Source organism: Amblyomma americanum, chromosome 2, assembly GCF_052857255.1.
Source record: "Amblyomma americanum isolate KBUSLIRL-KWMA chromosome 2, ASM5285725v1, whole genome shotgun sequence".
NCBI lineage: Eukaryota > Metazoa > Arthropoda > Arachnida > Ixodida > Ixodidae > Amblyomma > Amblyomma americanum.
The window spans coordinates 208,717,592-208,740,474 of NC_135498.1; the positions used below are offsets into that span (position 1 = coordinate 208,717,592).

The 22,883-nt window shown below is 43.0% G+C and overlaps 1 protein-coding gene across 10 annotated transcripts in view; it reads left to right on the top strand.

The window, feature by feature from the left end:
* LOC144122120 (uncharacterized) overlaps positions 1 to 22,883 on the top strand; it is a 246,248-nt gene that overhangs the window by 157,506 nt on the left and 65,859 nt on the right. For all 10 annotated transcript variants that reach the window (XM_077655647.1, XM_077655652.1, XM_077655648.1 and 7 more), the window contains 2 exons: positions 13,157 to 13,300; positions 19,268 to 20,379. In XM_077655647.1, the coding sequence (XP_077511773.1) occupies positions 13,157 to 13,300; positions 19,268 to 20,379 (1,256 nt within the window). The remainder of the gene's footprint in view (positions 1 to 13,156; positions 13,301 to 19,267; positions 20,380 to 22,883) is intronic.

Sequence of the window (22,883 nt, forward strand, 5' to 3'; positions counted from 1 at the left end):
TTACACGCAAAACATAAATACCCACGAAAGCAGCAGATTGGACAGCCGTCGCCGTAGCTCAGTTGGTAAGAGCACCGGACGCGATATTCGGAGGTCGTGGGTTCGGATCCCATCGGCGGCATGGTTGTGTTTTCTGCTGCTGTATAAGTAATTTTCTTTAAAAAAACTAATTGATTGGCACTAGATATTAAAAAAAAGAAACATTCCCCTATGCACCCTGATTTCGGTGACTGCTGGCTTCCTTAATATGTTTGTCAAACGAGTCCCTCACTTCATTTGCCTTGTCTGCTAATATATATATATATATATATATATATATATGCGCGCTCAAACTGATGCCAACAATGCCTACAAGTTGGAAAATTTTGCAATATATACCACTATAGATGCAATATATATATATATATATATATATATATATATATATATATATATATATATATATATATATATATATATATATATATATATATATATTGCATCTATAGTGGTATATATTGCAAAATTTTCCAACTTGTAGGCATTGTTGGCGTCAGTTTGAGCGCATGCATCTCGCCACTGATTTCGTAAAATGTGCAGACAGAAACAGGCGTCAGTGGCTGCTGCAGCGCACTGAGTTACGATCGACTTCGGTCTTTAGAGTTGTGCGGAATCTTTCAGCTGAACAGATAGATGCCCAAGTTATCACTTAGATCGCAATAAGTGACTCTTGAGTCTATATAGAAAACTTTGTAACGACAAGAAAAGGTGCAATCACGTTTTAAATGTGTTAATACGGGTTAGTGTGTTATTAACTATCCTAAATAAAAATGTCCTTCTTAATATATTTAAAGTCGTTCTACTTGATGAACAACATAATATGTAAATGTTGAAATCACCAATAATTGTGACATTGTGTTTATGTATAATGCAAAATAAGTGAGGTCAGACGCAAGAAATGAATAATGAAAGGTCATCGCTTTGTGGCGTATAAAATAGCGACTTTACATTGTTTTGTTACATACAAGAGGGACAACCTCGACATCTGTAGAAGTGTGATAAAGTTTGTTGACGATTTCGCGGTGAACTCCTTTGCTTGTAAAAACGCTCAAACCTCTACTGCGACATGCCACACGATTGACAGAAAATAAAGAAAGGGATCATATCTCGAAGAGCTCACATACACCAGGTCCTGACCCCATTACAATGCCAAGTGAAACAACAGTGACGTCGCATACTAATATGAAATTGAAGACTTTTGTTATTTAGTAAAGGGGCGTTTCTATGAAAGGATTTAATCGCAGACGAGCTAAACCATTCTCTCGATACTCTGTCATGTGTTCCTTTTAGTAGAACATGCGGATCTGCTTGAAGCTATAGCGAAACATAATGCTGGCTATTGTTTTTATTTATTTATTTATTTACACACCTACAGCGCCCTTGCGGGCATTAGTGTAGGAGGGAAAGAAAAAACAATATGAATAATAATAATAATAATAATAATAATTGGTTTTTTGGGGAAAGGAAATGGCGCAGTATCTGTCTCATATATCGTTGGACACCTGAACCGCGTCGTAAGGGAAGGGAATATGAGTGCACATATTATATATGATACAAAGTAAGCTGCAAATTGAAAGGCATGAAACAAGCAGTGAAAGGTAAAACGCGTTGCAGAAGAACTTGCTTTGGGGCTAGTTGGTTCATGATTGAAGTTCTGAAAGGCGCAAAAGACACACACAGAGGAAAAAAGGGAGATGACACAAAGAGCGCCTACTACCAACTGAGTTTATTGCGGAAACACCCTCTTTTATAAGCCAAGACATAGAAACCACGAACCGGAAGCAGGAAAACACATAATCATGGTTTGAATTCACATTTCGAAACACCATCGACAGAAAAGAAAAAGCCACAAGAACAAACAAAATACCCCAGAATCTAGAACTACACGTGGCCGTCTAAGAAACACAGCTCCTGGCGGCAGAGTTTAATCGATGAAGTGCTAATGCACGTGGACGCAGCTTTCTGTATATGATAGGCTTCTATAATCTCTCTTTCAAATCGCTCCCTGCCTTTGCCGATAAACGTTGCCTGTTCCAACACCGGTCCGCAACCTCTGCATTCCCTACAGGAATCCGGCAGGTTGCCCCTGTCATTGTTTTTAATTGTTCTTCTGTGCTCGCTAGCTCTCTCGTTGAAACACCGGCCAGTCTGGCCGATGTAAGCAGATCCACAGCTGAGCGGTGTGCGATATATGACTTCGGACTTGCCATCGGTGAACCGTGTCTGATGTTTGATAGCGCATCTTCGGGGTCGTCTGTTCATCGTGGAGCAAATATTTGCAAGCTTGCATGGTGCTGAAAACAACACATTTACACCATTTCAACCCCCTACCTTCTTGATGTTGTGCGCTATCTTATGCATGTACGGTATTACCACCGTAGGCCTCTTGCCTTTCTGCTTGCTTTGCGTATCACCGCTAGAAGTGACCTTGATTCTTTGTAGCAAAGCTTCACATATCGCTGTTATTATCAGATACGGGTAGCCAGCGCTACCCAGTCTCAGCAGCTGCTTGTCGAAGCCGGCCTGTACACAATGATCGCAGGATTTCGAGAGAGCTGCGTGTAGGCACGTGACTGCGATGCTTCGTTTAACCAGTTTGGAATGGGCGCTCTTTGTGTAATCCCCCTTTTTTTCCTGTGTGTGTCTTTTGCGCCTTTCAGAACTTCAAACTTCAAAGGTAAAACGACACGTATACATGTAGTTGTCTTGATATTTGCGTCACCTAATCACACTGTATCATGGTAACTGCTAAAACAGGCAATGCAAGTTAAAACCAACGCTGAAACCGATTAAAAAAAAATAATATCAAAGGGGTCCCGGAAACAATTTCTCCAAGCAAACCATTCCACTCATGTACTGTCTTAGGGAAGAAGCTGTTCTTAAACATGTTTATCCAGCAAACATATTCACGCACTTTTCTGAAATGGTCCGTTCGTGCAGATACATATGTTGGTTTCTTTAGATATCTATCTTTCTCGATGCCTGTTCTACACTAAATTATATCTTACAATAACGACAAGGTCAGGTATTTTCTTCTTTGTTTCAAGCAGAGGCCACCCCTGGTTTTTGGAAATATCGCGGGATGATTTTGAAAATTCATAGTTACCTGACACAAAGCGAGCAGCACGTGCCTGCACGCGTTCAAGTTTTACAATGTTGCATTGGGCTGACTGATCCCATGTACTGCAAGCGTAGTACTCAAGAATGGGGCGTACATTTGACAGAAATAATGTTACCATTAGCTTACTTGAGCCTGACTAAACTTTCGTCTGAGAAAATTTAGCATTCGACTCGCCTTCAGAGTTATGTTATGCATTAGAGCATTCCATGACAAATTGGCAGAGAATACAACCCCCAAATATTTGTATTCTTTTGCAACCGACAGGCAGGTTCGATCCATGATATAATTGGTAAGTATTGGTTGTTTTTTAGTTGTAAACCTTATGAGATTGCATTTGGATAAATGAAGGGACATCTTCCAGGACTGGCACCACGAGAAAATGGAGTCCAGGTCGTTCTGTATATGTTGACAGTCCGCTGCACTGGTGATTTCGCGGTAGATACAGCAATCATCCGCGTACAAACAAACACGGCTGGTAGCACGGTCCGTAAGGTCATTGATATCAATAAGGAAAAGTGGAGGGCCCAAAAGTGGCCCCTGTGGGACACCAGATATTACAGACACACTTGATGAGCACTCGCCGTCCAGAACCACGCAGTGTTTTCTTTCAGATAGGTATGCTTGAATCCGTGCTAAGAGATTGGCCGGTGTATTAAGAATGGATATTTTGTGTAACAGGAATGCGTGGCAAACGGAATCAAATGCCTTCCAAAAATCTAAAAATATACAGTCAACCTGCGTACCTATGTTAATTGTGGCTGCAATATCATGAGTAAATTCAATTACTGCGCATCACAAGAAAACCCAGCCCTAAAACCATGCTGCGTTGGTGAAAAGAAGTTATTACTTTGGAGGTTAATAATTAAGTTAGTGTAAACCACATGCTCTAGTGTTTTACTTACCAAGCTTGTTAATGGAATAGGTCAGTAGTTAGGTACATGTTACATTCTTGTCACCGCTCTTGTGTATCGGAATTATGCTTGCATTTTTCCAGTCAGGGGGAAAACTACTTGCTTAAGAGAGGTTTCAAAGAGTAGTACTAAGAATAGAGCAATAGCTAATGCGCGACTCTTGAGGACGAAATTTGATATGCCATCTCGACCAGGGGCAGAATATACATTAATCTTCTGCAGTGAAGGCACGATACCACATTAGGAAAATGATACCTCATTCATTTTTGTGAAGCTCGAAACGCATTGCGAAGCGGCGACTGCGGTTGCAGGTTGTGAGAAAACGGATTGAAAAATGTATTAGAACTTTCAGCTTTTGGTTTTATCAGCATTGTAGTTTGTGCCATCAATAACATCTGGAATAGCCTGCCTGGTATTTTTCTTGTTTTTGACGTATTTCCACAATTCCTTTGGGTTGGATTTAAGTTTATCGCCTAGATTGGAAAGGTACGTATTATGTGCTCTGCGCATCTCTTTTGCAATGACCCTGCTCAGCTCTTTCCTTTGTGAGCGCAACTTTAGGTCAGGAAACTGACAATATGCACGAAACAATCTATTTTTTCTGTTTATCAACGTGCGAAGTGCTCTAGTTAGCCATGGCTTATCGCTACGACGCTTGGCGGTAATGACACACAAAGGGATGAAGTTTTGTGCTAACGATAGTATTTTTGTTTTTAATAGATACCATAGCCCATTAAAATCAGGGCGTGAGTTAGTGAGCGGAAGTGGGGAAGAAATGCGTCAAGTTCGGCGGACAGTGAGGCATAGTCGCCTTTTTCCTAGAACACCTTGCGTGGTTCTGAAGTGTGGCAGACTTGGGCTATACAAGATAACTTGGTGACAACAACATCATGATCACTGATCCCGGGCAGTGTGACAACATTTGGTATAAGATCACGGTCATCACAGAAAAATAAGTCCAGTACAATTGCGGTAGTACCACTTGTCGGAGTCGGCGGGTTAATAAACTGTAGCAAAGAATGGACAGCATCCATTTCCTGGAAAACAGTGTACAGCAGGAATGAATTGTTAGTACAGGATTTAACGAGGACCAATCTATGTTCTGCAGGTTAAAATCACCAGCGAGTACTATATACGTTGTTTGTAAGGTTAACGGGATATATTAAGCTACATAGTACATATTAACCTACGAAGTTAGCTCTTCATTGCCCATCTCATTCGTCATGAGATATGCAGAGTCTAGGTCTTTCTCTTTATTTTTGCCCAGTCTTTCACTGTTTAGAGCAATGATCGGTTCTCGCGAGTAACTTTTGCATTGACAAATCCCTTTCTCATTTTCCTTCAATTCCTGTTTTTTTTTGGGGGGGGGGGGTGGGGAAGAAGCCGTTGGTTGCGCATCGTTTCTTTCTCGAATCCATCAGTGGCCTAGTGGCTTGAGTATCCGCCTCGCATTCGGGAGGTGCGGAGTTTGATTCCCAGTTCCGCCGGGTACCAACCGGTGATACAATGGGTACAAGCATTCCCCTGCCTGGTGCTCGGCTGCATTAGGGTGAAAAGCTTGGGAAATGGATCTCTGACACCACCTTGCAAAGAAAAACAACCTTGTGCCATGGCGCTCTCTGGCCAAAGCTGCCCTCGCGCCATAAAAATTCATCATCATCATCATCGAATCCATCACTGTTCCCTCCAATTTTACAAGACTTAGCTTGAAGTCGAGTGCATGCCTCAATATCAGTGCTCTTTGCTACCTAATTTACTTAAGAGTTTGTTCAACTTGCTTATAAAGTCCTCATCTGCACAAAAAGACACGACGATGTAGAAACCAGCGTTTCGGCTCCCGTGCTAAAGAAAATCCGGCGTCGTTCTGATCGTCGACCGATTTTGTGAGAGAAAAATTCCCGAACAACCAACCTAGTTGGGCCGTGACAGCGAACAATGTAAGGAACGCGGTCCCTTCTTCGAAAGAACCACGATAGTTCCCAAATATGAGAACAAGTGGGCAGGGAGATAGCGGAGGCTTTAAAAATTGCCGAAAGAGCGGACGACTGTATCAGCAGGCCATCCGTGTTTTTTAATGAAAAAGCGCCAATTTTTAGAAGTGTAACCTGCAGTGAGTCAGGATAGTGCGCTTTTAATTCTGAACCTCTTAGGTGCGTGCGGTCTAGGTTATTTTAGCCTGTGTTTTGCTTGATTGTTCGTGGTACAGTGGGTCATGGTGCGATACTATGCCGATGCCAGATAAAACGTGACATTTTTCCCTTTTTTCGTTTCGTTGCTGCGCATGCGCGCGTTACAGTATATGTATACGCTGCGCGCATACATATAGAGTTTTTTGAAGTCTGCGCTTTGTGGAGTGTCCTTACTAGTCCTATTTTGTCTTTGCGCTGTGTTATTGTAAGAAGAAATGCTAGTGTTCCACCGTACTGAACGTTAACAGCTTGATGTATCCAGGATGACGAGTAGCATCAGATTTATTTTTAATTATGGCTTGGTATAGTAACGCCATTAATTACGGTTTTCTTTCGATTTGGCCTTAAGCCCTACACTTAACCTGCCGTTCGCTCGACTTTAAAGTGTAATTTTCTCAAAGGTATTGTGGCTCTATAAAGGTACACGTCAACCGCAGAGGTTCAGTGGTTAAGGCGCTCGGCTACTGACCCGAAGGACGCTGGTTCGACCCCGGCAGCGGTAGTCGAATTTCGAAGGAGGCGAAATTCTAGAGGCCCGTGTACTGTGCGATACAAGTGCACGCTAAAGAACCCCAGGTGGTGGAAAGATGCGGAGATATTCACTACGACGTACTTCATAGCCTGAGTAGCTTTGTGACGCTAAGCCTAATAAACCAAACAAAACCAAACGTCAAAAGGAAGCTGAAAAACCTTTTAGTGCGAGAGCACTAAAACGACGGCTCAGAGCTCAGCAAAATCGTATATTGTATGTGCACCTCAGGAGCAAAAATTAAAGGTGGCGAAAATAAAATCACTTCAATATCTATGACTGGGAGTCAAACCAACGGTGGCGCCAACATATCAGCTTCACTGGCCCCTGCGCGAGACCACTATAGCTATCGGCATAGTATTGTTTTTATTGCCTGGAAATCAATCCCGCTGCGCTACCAAATTCTTTACGTACACATCTACTATTCCGCAATGCAGATGCACATGCTATGTCTTCGTGCACTGCACTTCAAATACACATCAAAACTGCCGGAGGCATACACTTGCTTCAAGAACCGGCAACCATTCAGGCGGTCAGTCCTGCGCACCATAAACCTCCCGCACCAATGCGCCCTGTTCACTGAACAGAGACGTACATGAGCGAGGTGATTCTGCGTGTCTGTACATCATGCGGCTCTTCCACAGGCTAAAGAGTCCAGTCAGCATTAACAGATCGCATACAGTCCGGGAGTCTCTCAGGACACGCAAGAACCTTATACCGTAAGTAGATATCTCAATGTCGTTTCTGATTGTCCGCTGAAGTATGTGCCAGAAAAACATTGCATCACGGAACCGCACGAAACAGTGACCAGTCGTCTCTGGTTGGCCGCATAGGACCCGAACATGCCCCGTAACAGCTGTTGTTATCCTCATACAAGGAGGATAACAACGCGACACTCTCATGCTGTGCATTGCAGAGCGTCGACTTCATCAACTTCCCCCTGATCCGTCCCACTGCACTTCCCGCTTATCGTCGGCTGCTACGGAGCACCAGTCCGCGCTTTCGCACCGATTCGAATGTAGTAAACATTCTCTTATGTTGTTTTTCTCACGATCCACAACATTTGCAAGTTTGTGCTCAGGTGGGGCCCTACTTTAATGGGAAACTGCTTAATGGGGTGCACAGAGGGGAATTATAGATTCGCTTTTACGCTAAACGATAGCGTCGTTCTACATTTTGATAAAGCGTCAACACTTGATAGTTTGGTGGAACAAGAATAGCTGTGAAGATAATTCGGTATATTGTCGGGATAAAGTAGCGCTAAACAGGAGTTTTAGAATTGGGGACCACAAGGCTTGGGGGCCGCAAGGAAATAGCGGGCCGCAGCGCTACGTATGACTGCGCCATGAGTTCTAGAATAGAGGTCTCCCCTGCGCAGAATGGCCAGGCATGAATTTATCCATTGCAGCGCCACTACGGAAAAACAAAAAGATATTCTTAAATAAGATTTTAAGATATTCATTTATTTCTTCGCCACTATTGATAAAGTTAGTGCAGCATTTGTATCGCTCAGAAATAGCAAGTCAGAAAATGCTCTTTGTCTTAAAATCACACCAGTTAATTAAGTCATTGATTTAATAGCACCCTATTTGATGCACATTTTTAACGCCTGCCTGCCTATCGGTTTGTTCCCCCGTAACAGGCAACTCGCAAGGGATAACGTGATCTATAAAAAAGGCAACCGAGATGAATTATCAAATTATCGTCCTATTTATATTGTTCTGTCATTTCCAAAGGTTTCGAAAAATTATTTCTACAACGTTTGATGGCTTTTTCTGACAAACATAAAATTTCAACTCTGGCTCAGTGCGGCTTCCGAAAAATAAATCAACCGAGTTTAGCGTTGCTTGCTGAAAAGGAGCTGATACTACAGAATCTTGAAAATGAAAATATCGTGTTAGGCATCCTTTTAGATTTCACGAAAGCCTTCATGTAATCAATCACCGCATCCTGCTCCAGAAGATGGAATACTACGGCTTTCGCGGCAAAGCTCTTTCCTTAATATATTCTTACTTACAGCATCGCACAAAATTTGTCGATATTCAAAGACAACGCTCAGCTGCTAAACCAGTAGTTTTTGGTGTCCCTCAGGGGAGAATTTTAGGGCCCTTCTTTTTTAAATTTATGTCAATCATAATATTAATATTGACAAATCTGCTGACTATATTACATACGCCGATGACACAAGTGCGTTTTTTTCTGGACAATCCAGCATCAATTTTGCCGATCGAGCAAACAGGACATTAGGACATATTAACACTTGGGCAAAGGATAATGATTTAAAGATCAATGTTGCAAAGACAAATGCACTCATCTTTCATCCACGTCAAAAAGGTATTTGTTTTCCATCCCTTGCAATAAACAACACTACTATTGAAGTGGTTTCCTATTTTAAAACATGAGGAGTAATTTTCTCTATAATATGTCTTGGGACGACCACATTACCTACTTCTCCGGGAAGCTCTCGCGTACGACAGGCTATTTGCGTCGCTACTGTTCATCTTTTCCCATCTCAGTTAACGTATTATTACACAACTCCCTGTTTTCCTCGGCAATCAGTTATGGCGCGCTTGTCTGGGGAACCACAACGCTTGATAATAATAATAAATTGTTTCGTTTGCAGAAACGTGTTATCCGCATTATTGCAAAAATCCCTCGTTATTCACACACAGCCGAATTGTTTACGAAGTTTAACATAATTGCTATAGAGTCTTTATGTTCTTATAGACTAATCCGTCATTACAAGTCGGAAGTAGTTAAATACGACAATTCTTTAGCAGAGCTAGCGGCACTTGCTACGAACTATCCTGTGTATTGTACACGAAATCCGGAAAAGTGGAAGGTTGATGTATGCCGCACAAATTAAGGGAAACAAACGTTGAAATATCGTCTGCCAGCCACCCTGAACGAACTGCCCGGTGAAGATAACCGATATGACTTCAACAAATCGTTCAGAGATCTACGCAATATGTTTCTCTAAACTAGGAAATGTACCTGGCAATATAGTGAGTTTCTTTGTTTTCTTTCTGAAATAAGCACAGTTAAAGCGATGTGTGTTATTTTGTTCTCGTTTTTTCTTCACTTCACTTTCCTGTCGTGCATTTTTTATTCTTAGCCACATCTGTACACTACATTTTTTCATGATCCGGAAACCTCAATTATCTTTGCGTTTTGTAATCTGCATTTTTCGTTTCTTTCGCGCCTTTCTGCATTGTGGGCAGCTGCGTTTTTTGCTATTCACTGTCTGTATTTCATACATTCCGCGTTTTCCACTGTATGCTTTGTAAGGAGCACGGACCTCGTCAAGCCACCTTTGGCTTCTGTCCGTGCCCCTAAGTATCTCAGGATGTTTGAGTAAACTGATTTTATTTGATTTGATTTGAAAGTGTTATTATTTCATACATCAAGTCAAGATTAACAATTATGACAAGTGATGTGTTTTTAAACAGCTTTTTTTTTTAAGTCGATGCGAAATCGGTCATCCAAGTGATCTCCATGGCGATCAAATAACATGGGTACTAGCTAAACCTAGCAGCTCTGTGAGCACGGAAGCAATCTGAAAATTTGGCGCATTTCATCGCTCAAATTTTGTGGTGCGGTCATCTGTGGACAAGGAGAAAGCTTCATGTGCTTTTCGTTTGCCATGAACTTAATACGCAGAGTAGCGGCGACTACGAATCGGTATTGGAGCGAGGGGCCCCACTCTTCTAGGGGCGCTGCCATGTTGCCTGAATGTAGAGCTGCGTTGGGGCGCACGCCTCTTTGAACCTCCAGTGCAATGTGACGTCAAACGACGCGCCCTCGCTAAGCCTAGCAGCTCTGTAAACACGGAAGCAATCTGAAAATTTGGCGTGTTTTATCGCTAAATTTTTGTGGTTCAGGTAAGCCCAGACGAAGCGAAAAATTTGTGCGACTATAGTTGGCCGGGAACGCGGGACACAGCGTACCGGTAACGACGAATGGGTAGTGAAGCGAGCGGTCTCCGCTTAGGTGCACGCCGCCATATTCCCTACGCTATCCGGCGTCAGGGGGCCACGCTGTTTCGCCCATTTAGCGTTAGCGTCCCCCACTCACCCAAACACCCAAGGGCCGATAGCGTTCTGCGCATGCGCAGCAGTTTCCCGCTATTCCCCTATGCCCCAAAGCAATAGGGTGACCTTGTACTAAAACTCTCTAATAATATTAATACTCCGCAAGAGGACACGGTAAGGCAAAATTTTTTTAAACTGATTTTTACTTCTGTTTATTTTGCATATTTCTCTTCGCACAGTATCTTTGAAGAGGAGCAAGCGAATGGCCAGGCAACCTCTCTTGTAGTGGCATGTCTTCGACAGTTATTTGAAATAAATTGCTTGAGTGGAACTTTGTGTGGTTTATTTCAGTTGGAGTAAAAAGAAAATTAGGAACAGCCTTGGACTTCTTAGGCTCCCCGACAAGATTTTAGTGCCTCATTCGCACCATGTGGGAGCAAAATAAAAAAGAATGCCTATCTAGTACAGGTGCCATTAAGGATGCCAACAGTTGATGCTGTCATAACATTCAACGGCCCTAAAATAGCAAGACCGAAGATTCTAGAGCCATTTGGGTTAACGTGAATCAATAACTACCCCCGCGGACTGAGAAAAGTTGACCAGCGACAAGTTTCCTCTAATGGCCGAGCAGCATAGCAAGCAAAAAAGAAAGCCCAGGAAACTAAACGATTAGAAAAAAAACACAATGATCATTTGGATAATGCCTGCTGAGGTCAGGCTATCGAATAAATCGGTGTGGAAATATTGGCATAGCCAAGAACTTTGTATTAAACTCACTTATTTTATTTTGTAACAAGATTTTATGACGACGTTACGTTTAAATGTTTGTGGGTACTTTATGTGAGCATCTGGGAAAACCTGAACCAAAGTTTCGCATGACCAATTTTTTCTGTTTTTATTTTATAGACAGAACTTCGCCAAAATCCCATTAAATATTGTCCCCGTCAGAAAAACAAAAATAAATGCCTAAACTGTGTTGCATAGTTCTGATTAAGTCGAAAGAGAAGAAAGTGGCGATAGAAGTGACATCAACAGGCAGGCGCTGTCTTTATTGTGTTTTTAAAAAAGTCTGAAACATGCCCTCAAATACATTGGAAAGATAGGGCTTACCTGTACCTTTAATTCTTTTGTGTGTGCTGCCACACATAACATGTACAGGATAGCTCAGTAGAAAAAAAGAACACGTCAGCGGATGGCTACGGTACTTCGTGAAGCGCTGCCGCCGGCAGCAGGAGAGAAATGGGCTGACTAGGGCTTATGCGCAGAGAGAACAGCTGGCCAAGCTTACCGCGCTTCGTGTTTGACGCCGAGCGCAGCAGCCACGCGGTCGAGTTTCCCCATTCAGATTTAGCGACTATGTGCGTCTCAATTGTTATGTTTTGTTAGTGGTTTAAAGTCATGCCCTTTGTTTTGTTGGTGTCGGTCGCCGATTGATTTGCTGAACATATTTACCGAAGTCTTTTGATATATGCGTTTCCCGCGTTACTGTGTTCTTGCAGTCGTAGACGGAAAAAGTATTCTGGGGTTCTTGGAATATACCAGGCGTTTGGCATCCGTGTGGGTGTTAAGTACGTGACTATTTCAGACATTGAAAACAAAATATCTAAACATGCCCCACTGAAGATTGCCTTTCACGATTGCTTTTGGGGGCGAGCAGTGCGTAAATATTTCTTAAAAAAGCGGCTGATGACTCTGGTAAGATTTCATACTGTTCGATCAATCTCAACATATTCTATGTCTCTCAAGTTTCTGGAGCACAATAGAATAAATAATGCGAACAACTTCCTTAAAGTTCCTTAAAAAAAGAGTGTGAAGCGAGTGCGGTTTATATGTGTTTCGAGAATAACACTGACCTTCACTTCTAAGCATGTATTTAAAAAAAGAGAGAAACGTCGGTGTGAATTTTTTTTCTGAATATATGAGAAATACCGGTAGCACCTATTTAGGACGATGGTTAGCCACAACATTTTAATTGGCTTTTTTAAAGCTGGGTAGCTTTCGCAAATTGCTCAGTTTTCGAAAAAGTAGCAATAAACGAACAACAGGTAAATTATGAATGAACTTTGGAACAGTGATCTTAATGACAAGTATTACAGGGCGAATTAACAGGCCTCCCCGTTCATAAGTTAAGCTTCAAAATCACATCTCAAAGAATGCAGGAAGTTATTTCTTTCAAGGAATTCTCTAAGAGCTTACAGCTTTATAGAATAAGAATAGCTCGAAGGGGAACCAATGATATTGCGCGAACGGCGTTCCAAGCGAGATCTGCGGTAGGAGGCAGATTCGACTTTCAACGCAGCGCTTCTTGCCACATAGAATGTGCCTGCTTTTTCCAGGTGTTTTTGTGGCCATCCTTCAGCCTTTCATCTCCACCTTCTACATCGGCCTCGCGGGAAGCGTGGTCCTGTGGGTGGGACTGCTCTCAGCTGTGTTTGCGCCAGACATTACGTGGATGACGATCACATTCGGATTTTTGCAAGGTAGGCATACCGGCTCTTATTGCCGCACTATGTGTTTGCATTTGCAATATATCAACGAATTCTAAACTAACTCTTCCTCATAATATATCTGCCTGAAAGTCATGGAAAACATTAAATGCTGCGCCAAGTGTTACGAAACAATCAGCCACTACACGAAGCTCGTATTTTGATCCAGGATGGAGATGGCAGAGGAGAGTATAGCGGCCATAAACAACAGAATGTAATAATTATAAACTATCCAACATAAAATAAGAAATGTGCTGGCATATATAGTAAACGTATCTGTACAAATTTACATAGCGCACGGATGTTCTGTTGTCAGTGAGCTGCGGCTTAATGATATTTAGTGCAATCACTTGATAAGAATAAATGTGTGCATAAGCTCTCGCTTCTCATCTGAGTGAAAAGTAGTTTGATCTAACTTCGTATTTGTCATTGTTTAAGAAGGGCGCTTGACCACGCAGAAAAACTGTACCTAAAATGGAGATATCTGGGTGTAGATGGTTACGCAATACCAATTTTTCGACCAATTCCAAATAAAAACACGAAAAACAATGTTTGTAGGACTCAAAAACTGAGACCTAACCACTCTATTGAGCAACTTACTAGCAAGGAGTCCCCTGTGTGCTAATTATACCAACAAGGCGTTAAACATTATGCCCGCAAAGTCAGCACGGAGCGTATCTAATATTTTATGCCTGCAGTATTACAGCACTGAAGTTAGCAGCATACTTCAAGATGAACCGCTTGTGTTTCTCGTATAATGATTGCGCTTTCATGTAAAAATATTCTATATAATGCGAAAGACAGCGCAAATACGCGGATTGAAAAAAAAAAAAGTCCAACAGCACTCTGAAGAGCACGGAGCAATTTTATTCCTGATAATAATGAACAACCTAGCAGCCACTCTTTCCAAATTGACCGCGTATGCTTTGTGACAGGTACAAGTTTCCAGGTTTATATTGTAGTGAAATAAATGGCTGAGGAAAACGGAAAAAAAGCCGGCTTTGCGGCTTGATGAAGGTTCCTGCCCCTTTGTTGCGTCGGTAGCAGTTGGGTGGAAAGAAAAATTGGTAGCCCCTTCCCTCCTCCCTGAAGAAGAGAAAACATCAGGTATTGCGCAAAAATACAATCGTCAGCTCTCTTTGCTTCTTACAGTGCACACACTTGAGGGTCATTCACAAACGAACAACTAATTAAAATGATTTTGAAGATATCAACATCTGATAATCGATCAACAACGAAACATTTCACTGAGTACGCTGCACAGACACGCAAAAACCACAAACTAAAGGAACAGATTTCTTATGCAGTTGACCGCTACGGAGCAAATGAAATCATTTCTAAACCCCAGCTTATTCAGTAGAGAAGGTATGACACATCTTAGAGGCTGCAGATGGTGATTAGTTCTCAGACGCGGCACGTGACATTATTCACGCTGTCTTGTTATCCAGGACACTCGGTTGATGTGCAGGTGTCATATTTATTAAATGACTGGCCTGATCGTGAAGCTGCGATTTATAAGTACGTAAAATCCGAAACGCGTGTAGAACACTTTTTGGCACAAACCTGTGCCTGGAAAATATTGTTTGTATAGGAGATAAGCAATTTACATTAGCTATAGTTCTGAGGGTCTCTTTTTGTAAAGTCCACAGTTTCTGAATATTAGTGTTATCCCACACCAAGTGACAATAGCTTGCATATGATTAGAATACAGCATGATACAGAGTAAACTTTACTTTAGCATGAAGCATCCATTGGCATCTCCTGGTTATTCCTAAAGCTCGAGCTAATTTAATTTAGAACAAATCTGTATGGTTATCCCAGCAGTGTGTCGCAGAACTGCTTAACAGAAACTGCCGTGAAAACTATCTCAAAATTCCTAAATGTAAGGTGACGGATGTCAGTAATATTAACAAAAATGTTAATCAGCATGGCAATTTTTCTAAATTACTAGTTTTCTGACTAATTACCCCCGTTTGGTGGTTACGGTCAAAGGTGAGTTGTTAGCCGCGGAGAACGTGCTGTCATATATGTTTTCGCGAAAGGGGACAATGGCGTTTTCTAAAGTCCTGGAACGCGAGGAAATCTAGTAGCTTTTTTTCTAACAAAACCAGAGCACAGCACGAGGTGCTGAATTCAGTGAATTCAATGAAATCGCATCCCACGCTCGTAGCGCGTTGGAATGCACATGGCGGATAATCAGAACTGCCTACGCTGGTCGACCGTGACGTCCACATTCTTTTGCTTTGACGCTTTCAAAAACGAAAGCGGCGTAGTTTGGCTACGACCATCCATTTCCTTGCACCTAGCTACGAAGCGAAGAAAAGTGCATGCCTCGCTGAAATTGCTCAGAAAGTTCCAAATGAGTGCCATGGGCAAATGCAACATGACCGTGACCAGCAATAGTTGCGTTCCCACGATCTTCATTTGCGCCTGTCAGGCCCAGTTGCAGTTTTGTGCCGAAAATAAGCAGCAGACCTCCGCGCTTTCGAGGCTTTAGATGAACGCTTTATTCTTCGTGACTATGACCACGCTATTTGCCCCAATCACTGCAGCGTAGTAGTTAAAATGCTGGTTAGTAAATGTCAGCTAAGTAGTGCGATAATTTACGTAGTTCTTAGCACTTCCGCCGCGGCGCAATGTTTTATACTGATAATATCCTTTTTTTTTAAACTCCGCGAGGTAATTTTCGACACTTTTCGTTTTGGCCCCGCCAATTTCTGTTCCCAGCCGGAGCGCTTCCGCTGCTAATGTAATGCCAGCTTGATGAGTGCGCAGCAGCACACAGTTCAAAGATTCTTTGCAAAGATGGCTTGATTTGAAGAGAGTCACGTGCCCGCTAAACGGATGTTGCAATCCCAGTATCCTGCAACAATCGCCGAGTATTTCCTCAGCCACATCAGCGATTCTAGCAGCACAACGACTGAGAGTCATGCAACGAATGTCCTATGCAAACAGCTTCATAGACCTTCGCAGAAGGAGCATATGAAGCCACTCACTCTTTGCTGGCATGCTCATCCTCTGCGCTGCTGCTGAAGGAAAGATTAGTGACGCCGCCTCCGTTTCTCCGCATGTGGCCGCGCGAGTGCCTCACAAGCGCAAGGGCCCAGTTCCACGGCACGGAAGAACAACAGCTACACTCATTGGTCGGTCATAGATTCCTCATGCAGAACCGCTGTATTGTACTACGCTGCGGGTCAGTATATTAACTCAGCGGCCATTTGCTGGACATCTCGCATGCTGTTTTTCCTCCCTATAGCTCAGTGAATGTTTTTTGGTCAGGCAGCGCAAAGATTCCGCAAAACTATCTGAACAGTCCATCTCCGCTCGCTTCACTTACCGCTTCGCAGACGGCTCGCTGCGGCGCTTCATGCGTTCTGGCGCACGTGAAGAAGGAAAGCGGAAATGAATGCGTAGTCGCGGCTTTTCACGACAAACCTCTATTTCCTGCTACGGTACATCCTTTAGGACTGTGCGCGACCATACAATATTTCTGTGTGCCTCTTGCTGAACTTTACAAGTTTCTCCGCGAACTGGAACATTATTACTAACAAATGCATTCCGAGTATTCAGTTTTCACGTATTGTCGTGCTGTTATGAATTTTAGAAATCAATAGGAGGCGGAACTTTGGAATCAAGTAAGAAATGTGAAGAAAGAGGTTGCAGTTATTTATTCTGTGTTTTGAATATTCGCATGCATGTGGTTTTAATTTAATGAATTAATGGGTTGGACGAAAACCCTTCTGTTAGGGGGTGTACATGAAGAAGGCAGAATACCGACCAAAATAAAAAATAAAAACTGAAATTTTAAACGACGTTTCGGCTGCCACACGAGCGCCTTGTTCACAAGTATACTGAAATTTTAAACGACGTTTCGGCTGCCACACGAGCGCCTTGTTCAGAAACTTGTGAACAAGGCGCTCGTGTGGCAGCCGAAACGTCGTTTAAAATTTCAGTTTTTATTTTTTATTTTGGTCGGTATTCTGCCTTCTTCTTCATGGTTTAATTTACTGCACTGCTTTTAACTTGTTCCACGAGAATAAAAAAATCAATCTGCGGCAGACACTTTTCCCAAAGCCGCATATGATATATTTAGCGCCTTCGGTGGTCTTTTTTTCTTCCATGTAAGACGTCACTGGCACGGGTATAGTGTACGCGGTGCACGGAAAAGCAATAAAAAAACAGTGAACGTAATTCAGTAAGTCATGCATGTCTGCCTACCTTATAGCCCTTGCCACAGTTTGAACAATGAATTTAATCTGTTTGAGTCACGCCCACGGCCTCCATTACAATGGTGCATTGTTATACAGGGTGTTTAACGTAACTGTAGCCAAACATTGAAAAGACGTGCACAACGCAGCTGGGTGAAAGCAAATATCATTTTATCATCCGCCGCGCGGCACTCCTAAGAGTTTTATAATTCTACCTGTTTAGGCAATTAGCTGACAGTAGTTATGCAAAATATGTAATATTCTGTAATCTGTAAAATATTCCTAAAGGGGTACTAGATATTGCTATAGTAAATTCTGTGATTATTCGCCTCGGCCCGTGCTGCCCAGTGTCTTGCCAATAAATTTTTATTTTTTTCTATCATGTATCTGATATCGCTATTGCTGCTGCTCATTGTTTCTATTTCATTGCTCGGATTTATGGTTTTTATTCAGATTACGGTGGTTAGGACATGTCATTGCGGTTTATATATCCTCATTTTATGTCATTAGGTAGTATCATTTTTATAGCGTATTTATATTTTGTCTTTGCAGTTTTGGCCTGTTCATTGTATAATTTAGTATTGTGAATTGTGTGTCTTGTAGCTGTGCTTTATTCAGCGCTATGTCGTCAGTTCCAGCGCTTTGTTCCTTTATGTGAAAAGAAATAGCCGGCACCACAATCAGGCAACAAAAGCTTCTTTTACGTTCATGTGAATAAAAGAAAAAATCGAAAATAATTTGAGCACATCTCCATAATGTTGCTGATGTTTCCACGTGATAAATGATTAATATAATGCATTTTAGCAAAACCAAGAACAACACAAGTAGCAAATATGAAAACAATAAATTCGGTATGCATCGCGAGAAAATACGAAAAATTGCACAAAATTTACTGGTACGAACATGAGCAGCATATGGGGATTATACAACGGTAAGGACATTTTATAACAAACACCAAGAATTCATATTGGCGCATATCATAAAAAGTGAAAGAGTACTAAATATAGTAGATAATTGCTCAGAGACATGCAAAACATGGCATAGATTACTTGATGAATACGAAAATTTAACAGAACTTATACAAATGTAATCTCACTACCCACTAATTACATTCTGCAATCTTCTTTGAAGTTGTGGAAAGCCATTAGACCCTGTAGGTTGAAGTGTTCATTGTTTGGAATATTTTTTGCTTCAAAAAGTGTGGTGTGTAACCTATATTTATGTATCCACTGGAGCAGTTTGAATTGAAAAACTTTATCGCCCTTAAGCATGTTCTATTTAGTGCTATACTTTACGGGTCAGCAGCCAAGCACCGTAACCACTGAGCCACAGCGGCGGCTTTTCATAACAGTAATGCCGCTTGACGTCATCACGTAACTTACCACGTAATTAGTGAATGACGATTATGCTGCAAACCATCACGTCATGGTGACGTCACGACTCGTGATATGAGATGATGACATGTTTTGACATTGTGCGGTGCGTGCTGATCGGTTGAAGCGTGTGACTGCATGCGCAGCGTGCTGTGTGGCTGTCACAACGAGGGTTTTACTCTATCGCATTGTCATAGCTAATGGTAATACGTTCTCCAATTCTTTTATTCTCGCGTTGAAGAAATAGCAGCCAGTGTTTCACCAACCAAAGTTTGAACGAGGTTTCAGGCAGAAACCTGGGTTTCAATCCTGTTTTTTTTTCTTTTTTATGCACATTGCGTGTTGTGCCTGCTTTATCTGACATTGAAATTCCATTCCAGGAACGGGAATGGGGATCGTCATGGTAACCGTGATTGTGGCCATCATGACACACTTCCACAAGTATAGAGGACTTGCAGCCGGTTTCAAGTACACGGGCAACACGCTGGCCTCGCTCTTATTGCCCAAAGTCCTTTCCTCACTACAGGAGGTCTTCTCATTCAGGGGCACCCTGCTCATTTATGCGGCGCTGTCCATGAATGCTACAGCGTTTAGCCTGTTCTTGCGAGACCGCGATGATCAGGACAGCGGAACAAGGAGCAGTGACGCGAGTGGCAAGTTTCTTACGACGGGCCATGCGTCCAGTCCCAAGGAGATTAAGTCCGATGACTCTCTTGCCACCAGCGCCGAGAATTACGAAGGCTCTGGACCACCCGCTGTTGCCCAGGCTTATGGTGGAGTTGGTGATGCACACCCCAAGTCTATAGACGGTGACCTTGCAGCATGCAGAGAAGCAAGTATGGCGCCTACAGAACGAAACCGGCTACATGACCAAGACTTGCGCAAGGTATACCCCCTGATAGGAAGCTTGAGTAATGTGGTTACAGATGAAAATGAGCGCTCTGTCAAGAAGAGACAATCCCCCGAGAGTGTTTTGCATGCTGCAAAGGACGCCGGTGACATTGCGCATCGTCAACTGACGACCGATAACGATAAGTATAACCGAGGTATCTCTCAATTCAGCGACAAAAGTAGCTGTCCCGAGAACAGTTATGGCGCCATTAGTGGCGTCACAGACAGAGCGAACCCCGGACGACGCTCAGCGCTTCAAAGAAAACCGGGCTCGTGCACCAGCGACGCAGTCAATCTCCTGGCGAAACCTACTTTTTACGTGCTCGTGCTCGGAGCCATAGCCGCCGACTACACGACGCTTGTCGTGCACGGTACAATAGTGGACTACGCTCTCGACAAGGGCGTACCGCAGAAAACTGCAGAGGTGTCCATGACCTATTGCTCAACGACTGAACTCTTCGGAAGGCTTGCTCTTCCTCTGGTCGCTGACCTCAGGTTTGTGGGCCGCACTAACCTGGTGGCCACATGCTTCACAGCAATGGCGGCGACGTCCCTGGCCCTGCCGCACACCACTTCATTTGTGAGCTACATCCTTGTACAGGTGAGAGCGCTCGACATTGAAAATTTGTCGTGCTTTAGCATTGTTTCACTGTGTTCTTCTGGTTGCCTAACGAAGAATGGGCACGCATCTAAAAGAACAAAGGACTCCAAGGAAAGTAGGTAATATCGTGATGAAGACTCGGAAGGAGGACACACACGAGCTGTAAAGTGCGCAACTTCGAACTGTTTTATTTCTCAGAAAGGAGTCGCAATTTATGCACTGAGAGCGTTCCATTCCCAGGATTCTGGCCCATGCGCCTCGAAAAACCGGTCGCGCCATCTCGCGACAGCCGGCGGCGCGACGGCGCGTAACTCGATGGCGACGAAAAATAAAAATTAATGCCTAGTCGCGCATAAAAGATAGAGATTAGCTCTCTCGCCTATAGGTTGAATGCTTCCTAAAGTTTCTTTTATTAGAGTTTCATATATGTAGCTTACATATTGCGCTTACCCTGCGCAATGAGCTACGATAGCATGGAGCCTTTGGCGAGGTCCCGAAAAATACCCCACTTGACTTCACTTCATCGCTCACCAAAGCCCTAATTTAAAATATATCGACAAGCTCCCGGAGCTTCAGGTATCGTAATGTCTTACATTAAAAGAACTATAAAGTATTTTACATTTCAGATGAGCGAAAGATTTCCTGCTCTGTTTTTCTTTTGATTATGAATCCCCCGCACCGGCAAGAAACGCGTGGCGCCCTCTCTCGGTGTGTTGGCAAGGCGTACGTCCCTGCTACAGTGGCCCTGCTACAGTGTCCCTGCAACAGTGCCCCTGCTTTGGTAGGTTCCTCTGGGAGGTTGAGCCGTGCCGTACGAATGCGCACTTTTATCAAAAGTTCCCCCATCGGTGTGAGACTACGACCATGGGCTGCTACATAAAGTCCTACAAGAAAGCGCCTGCCTACTATGAAGTGTATAGAGGAAATTATAAGGAGACTCTTTTGCTTGACAGGTACACTTATTTAAGCGCATACAGTGACCCCACGATACGGGCATAGGTGATAGTGGAATTGCGTGCGCATTAACAGTGCAAAGCAATGAAACTTCCAGGTACTTCCGTTCAAGCAGTGAAATGCGTAATTCCCGGACGCTCGCTCACCCATACTTGTATATGGTTCTTGCACTGTGCATTGAAAATTTTAAAATCGTGTATTAATGACTACATTTTAACACTCCACTTATTAGCCTCAATAGCAGATAGCGCTTTGAACGTTTTGTCGATGTGGTGAAAGTGCAGCACGTACGCATTGAAGTGACTGAGTGCTGCACTATAAGAGGCAGCAAACCTGATGCTGCGTTTTATGGCAGTAGGTGATTTGTCCAATGTAAAAATTAGTGTGTGGTAGTTCACAATTTTTTTTTCTAGGTTGGTATAGTGCCTCTCACGATTCGATCGTTCACCGTCGATAAGGGCTTTATCATTGCTGTAATCGATGCTAGTTTCGGCAATTATGTCAACGGTGTACGTAAACTATGAGCCACTAACGAAGAATTCATAGAATGGCATGCTGGGAACTATTCTGAAGAGTGGGCCATCAGTACGGCAAGCTATTAACTACGCCGTTACACAGAGCAGCAATCAAGAATCAAACCCCCGTTAAATATTAGGATTTAAATTTGCTGAGAAATGAACAGAAGTTATTGTCCGATAACACGACGTTTCAAAGCTTACTGGTTATCTCCAGCGCGGCGGCTGGGCGCTCCATCCAGCCCGCTTGTGCAATGTGCCGCTCGCACGAGCGATTAGCGACAGAACGCGACAGGAAAAATAATCAAAAATGGGGGTAGGTTTGCACGCCATATGCAAAAAAAAACTATGTTCGCGCCACTCTTGCGACAGTGCTTATATGTGCAACAGTACTTATAAGCACTGTCGCAAGAGTGGCGCGAACATATTAGTTTTTTTTTTCATATGGCGTGCAAACCTACCCCCGTTCTTGATTATTTTTTTCTGTCACTCTTCTATGTACTTCTCACTATCCTCTCTATTTGCCTTTATTTTCGCCGGTTGCAGTTCCGGTGCTTGAGAGATTAGATAGCAATCGCCGGGCCGGCAACATTTTTAGTTTCCTTTTTGTATTTTCGTCAGTTGTTGTTGCCTCTGAAGCGATTAGTAAACTACTACTTCTTCAAGGTGTGGCTCTGGGGAGTTGCAGGGGCTTTATAAGCCCACAAACCGCGGGAGTAAGAAGAGGGAGCCGTTTCCAGGGAAAGATTAACACTATCCGGGGACTTTTAAATGTGCCATAACTTATTTCCACAACCTACGACACCAAGCACTCGAAGAAAGGTATATATTGCATCATTACCACGCCTTAGGCATTTTCTTTAGGATGACTGTCTTTGAAGGGGCAGAGGAGGCGTCTGATAATGGTGGCCGGCTTGTGTGTAGTTTGCATCCCTTCCTTTCAGAGAATACTGGCCAAGGTTTCGCTGACACCTTCTACGTACGAGCTGCATACGCGGTTTTGCCACCGGCATGTCCTTAGCATATAAGCATATA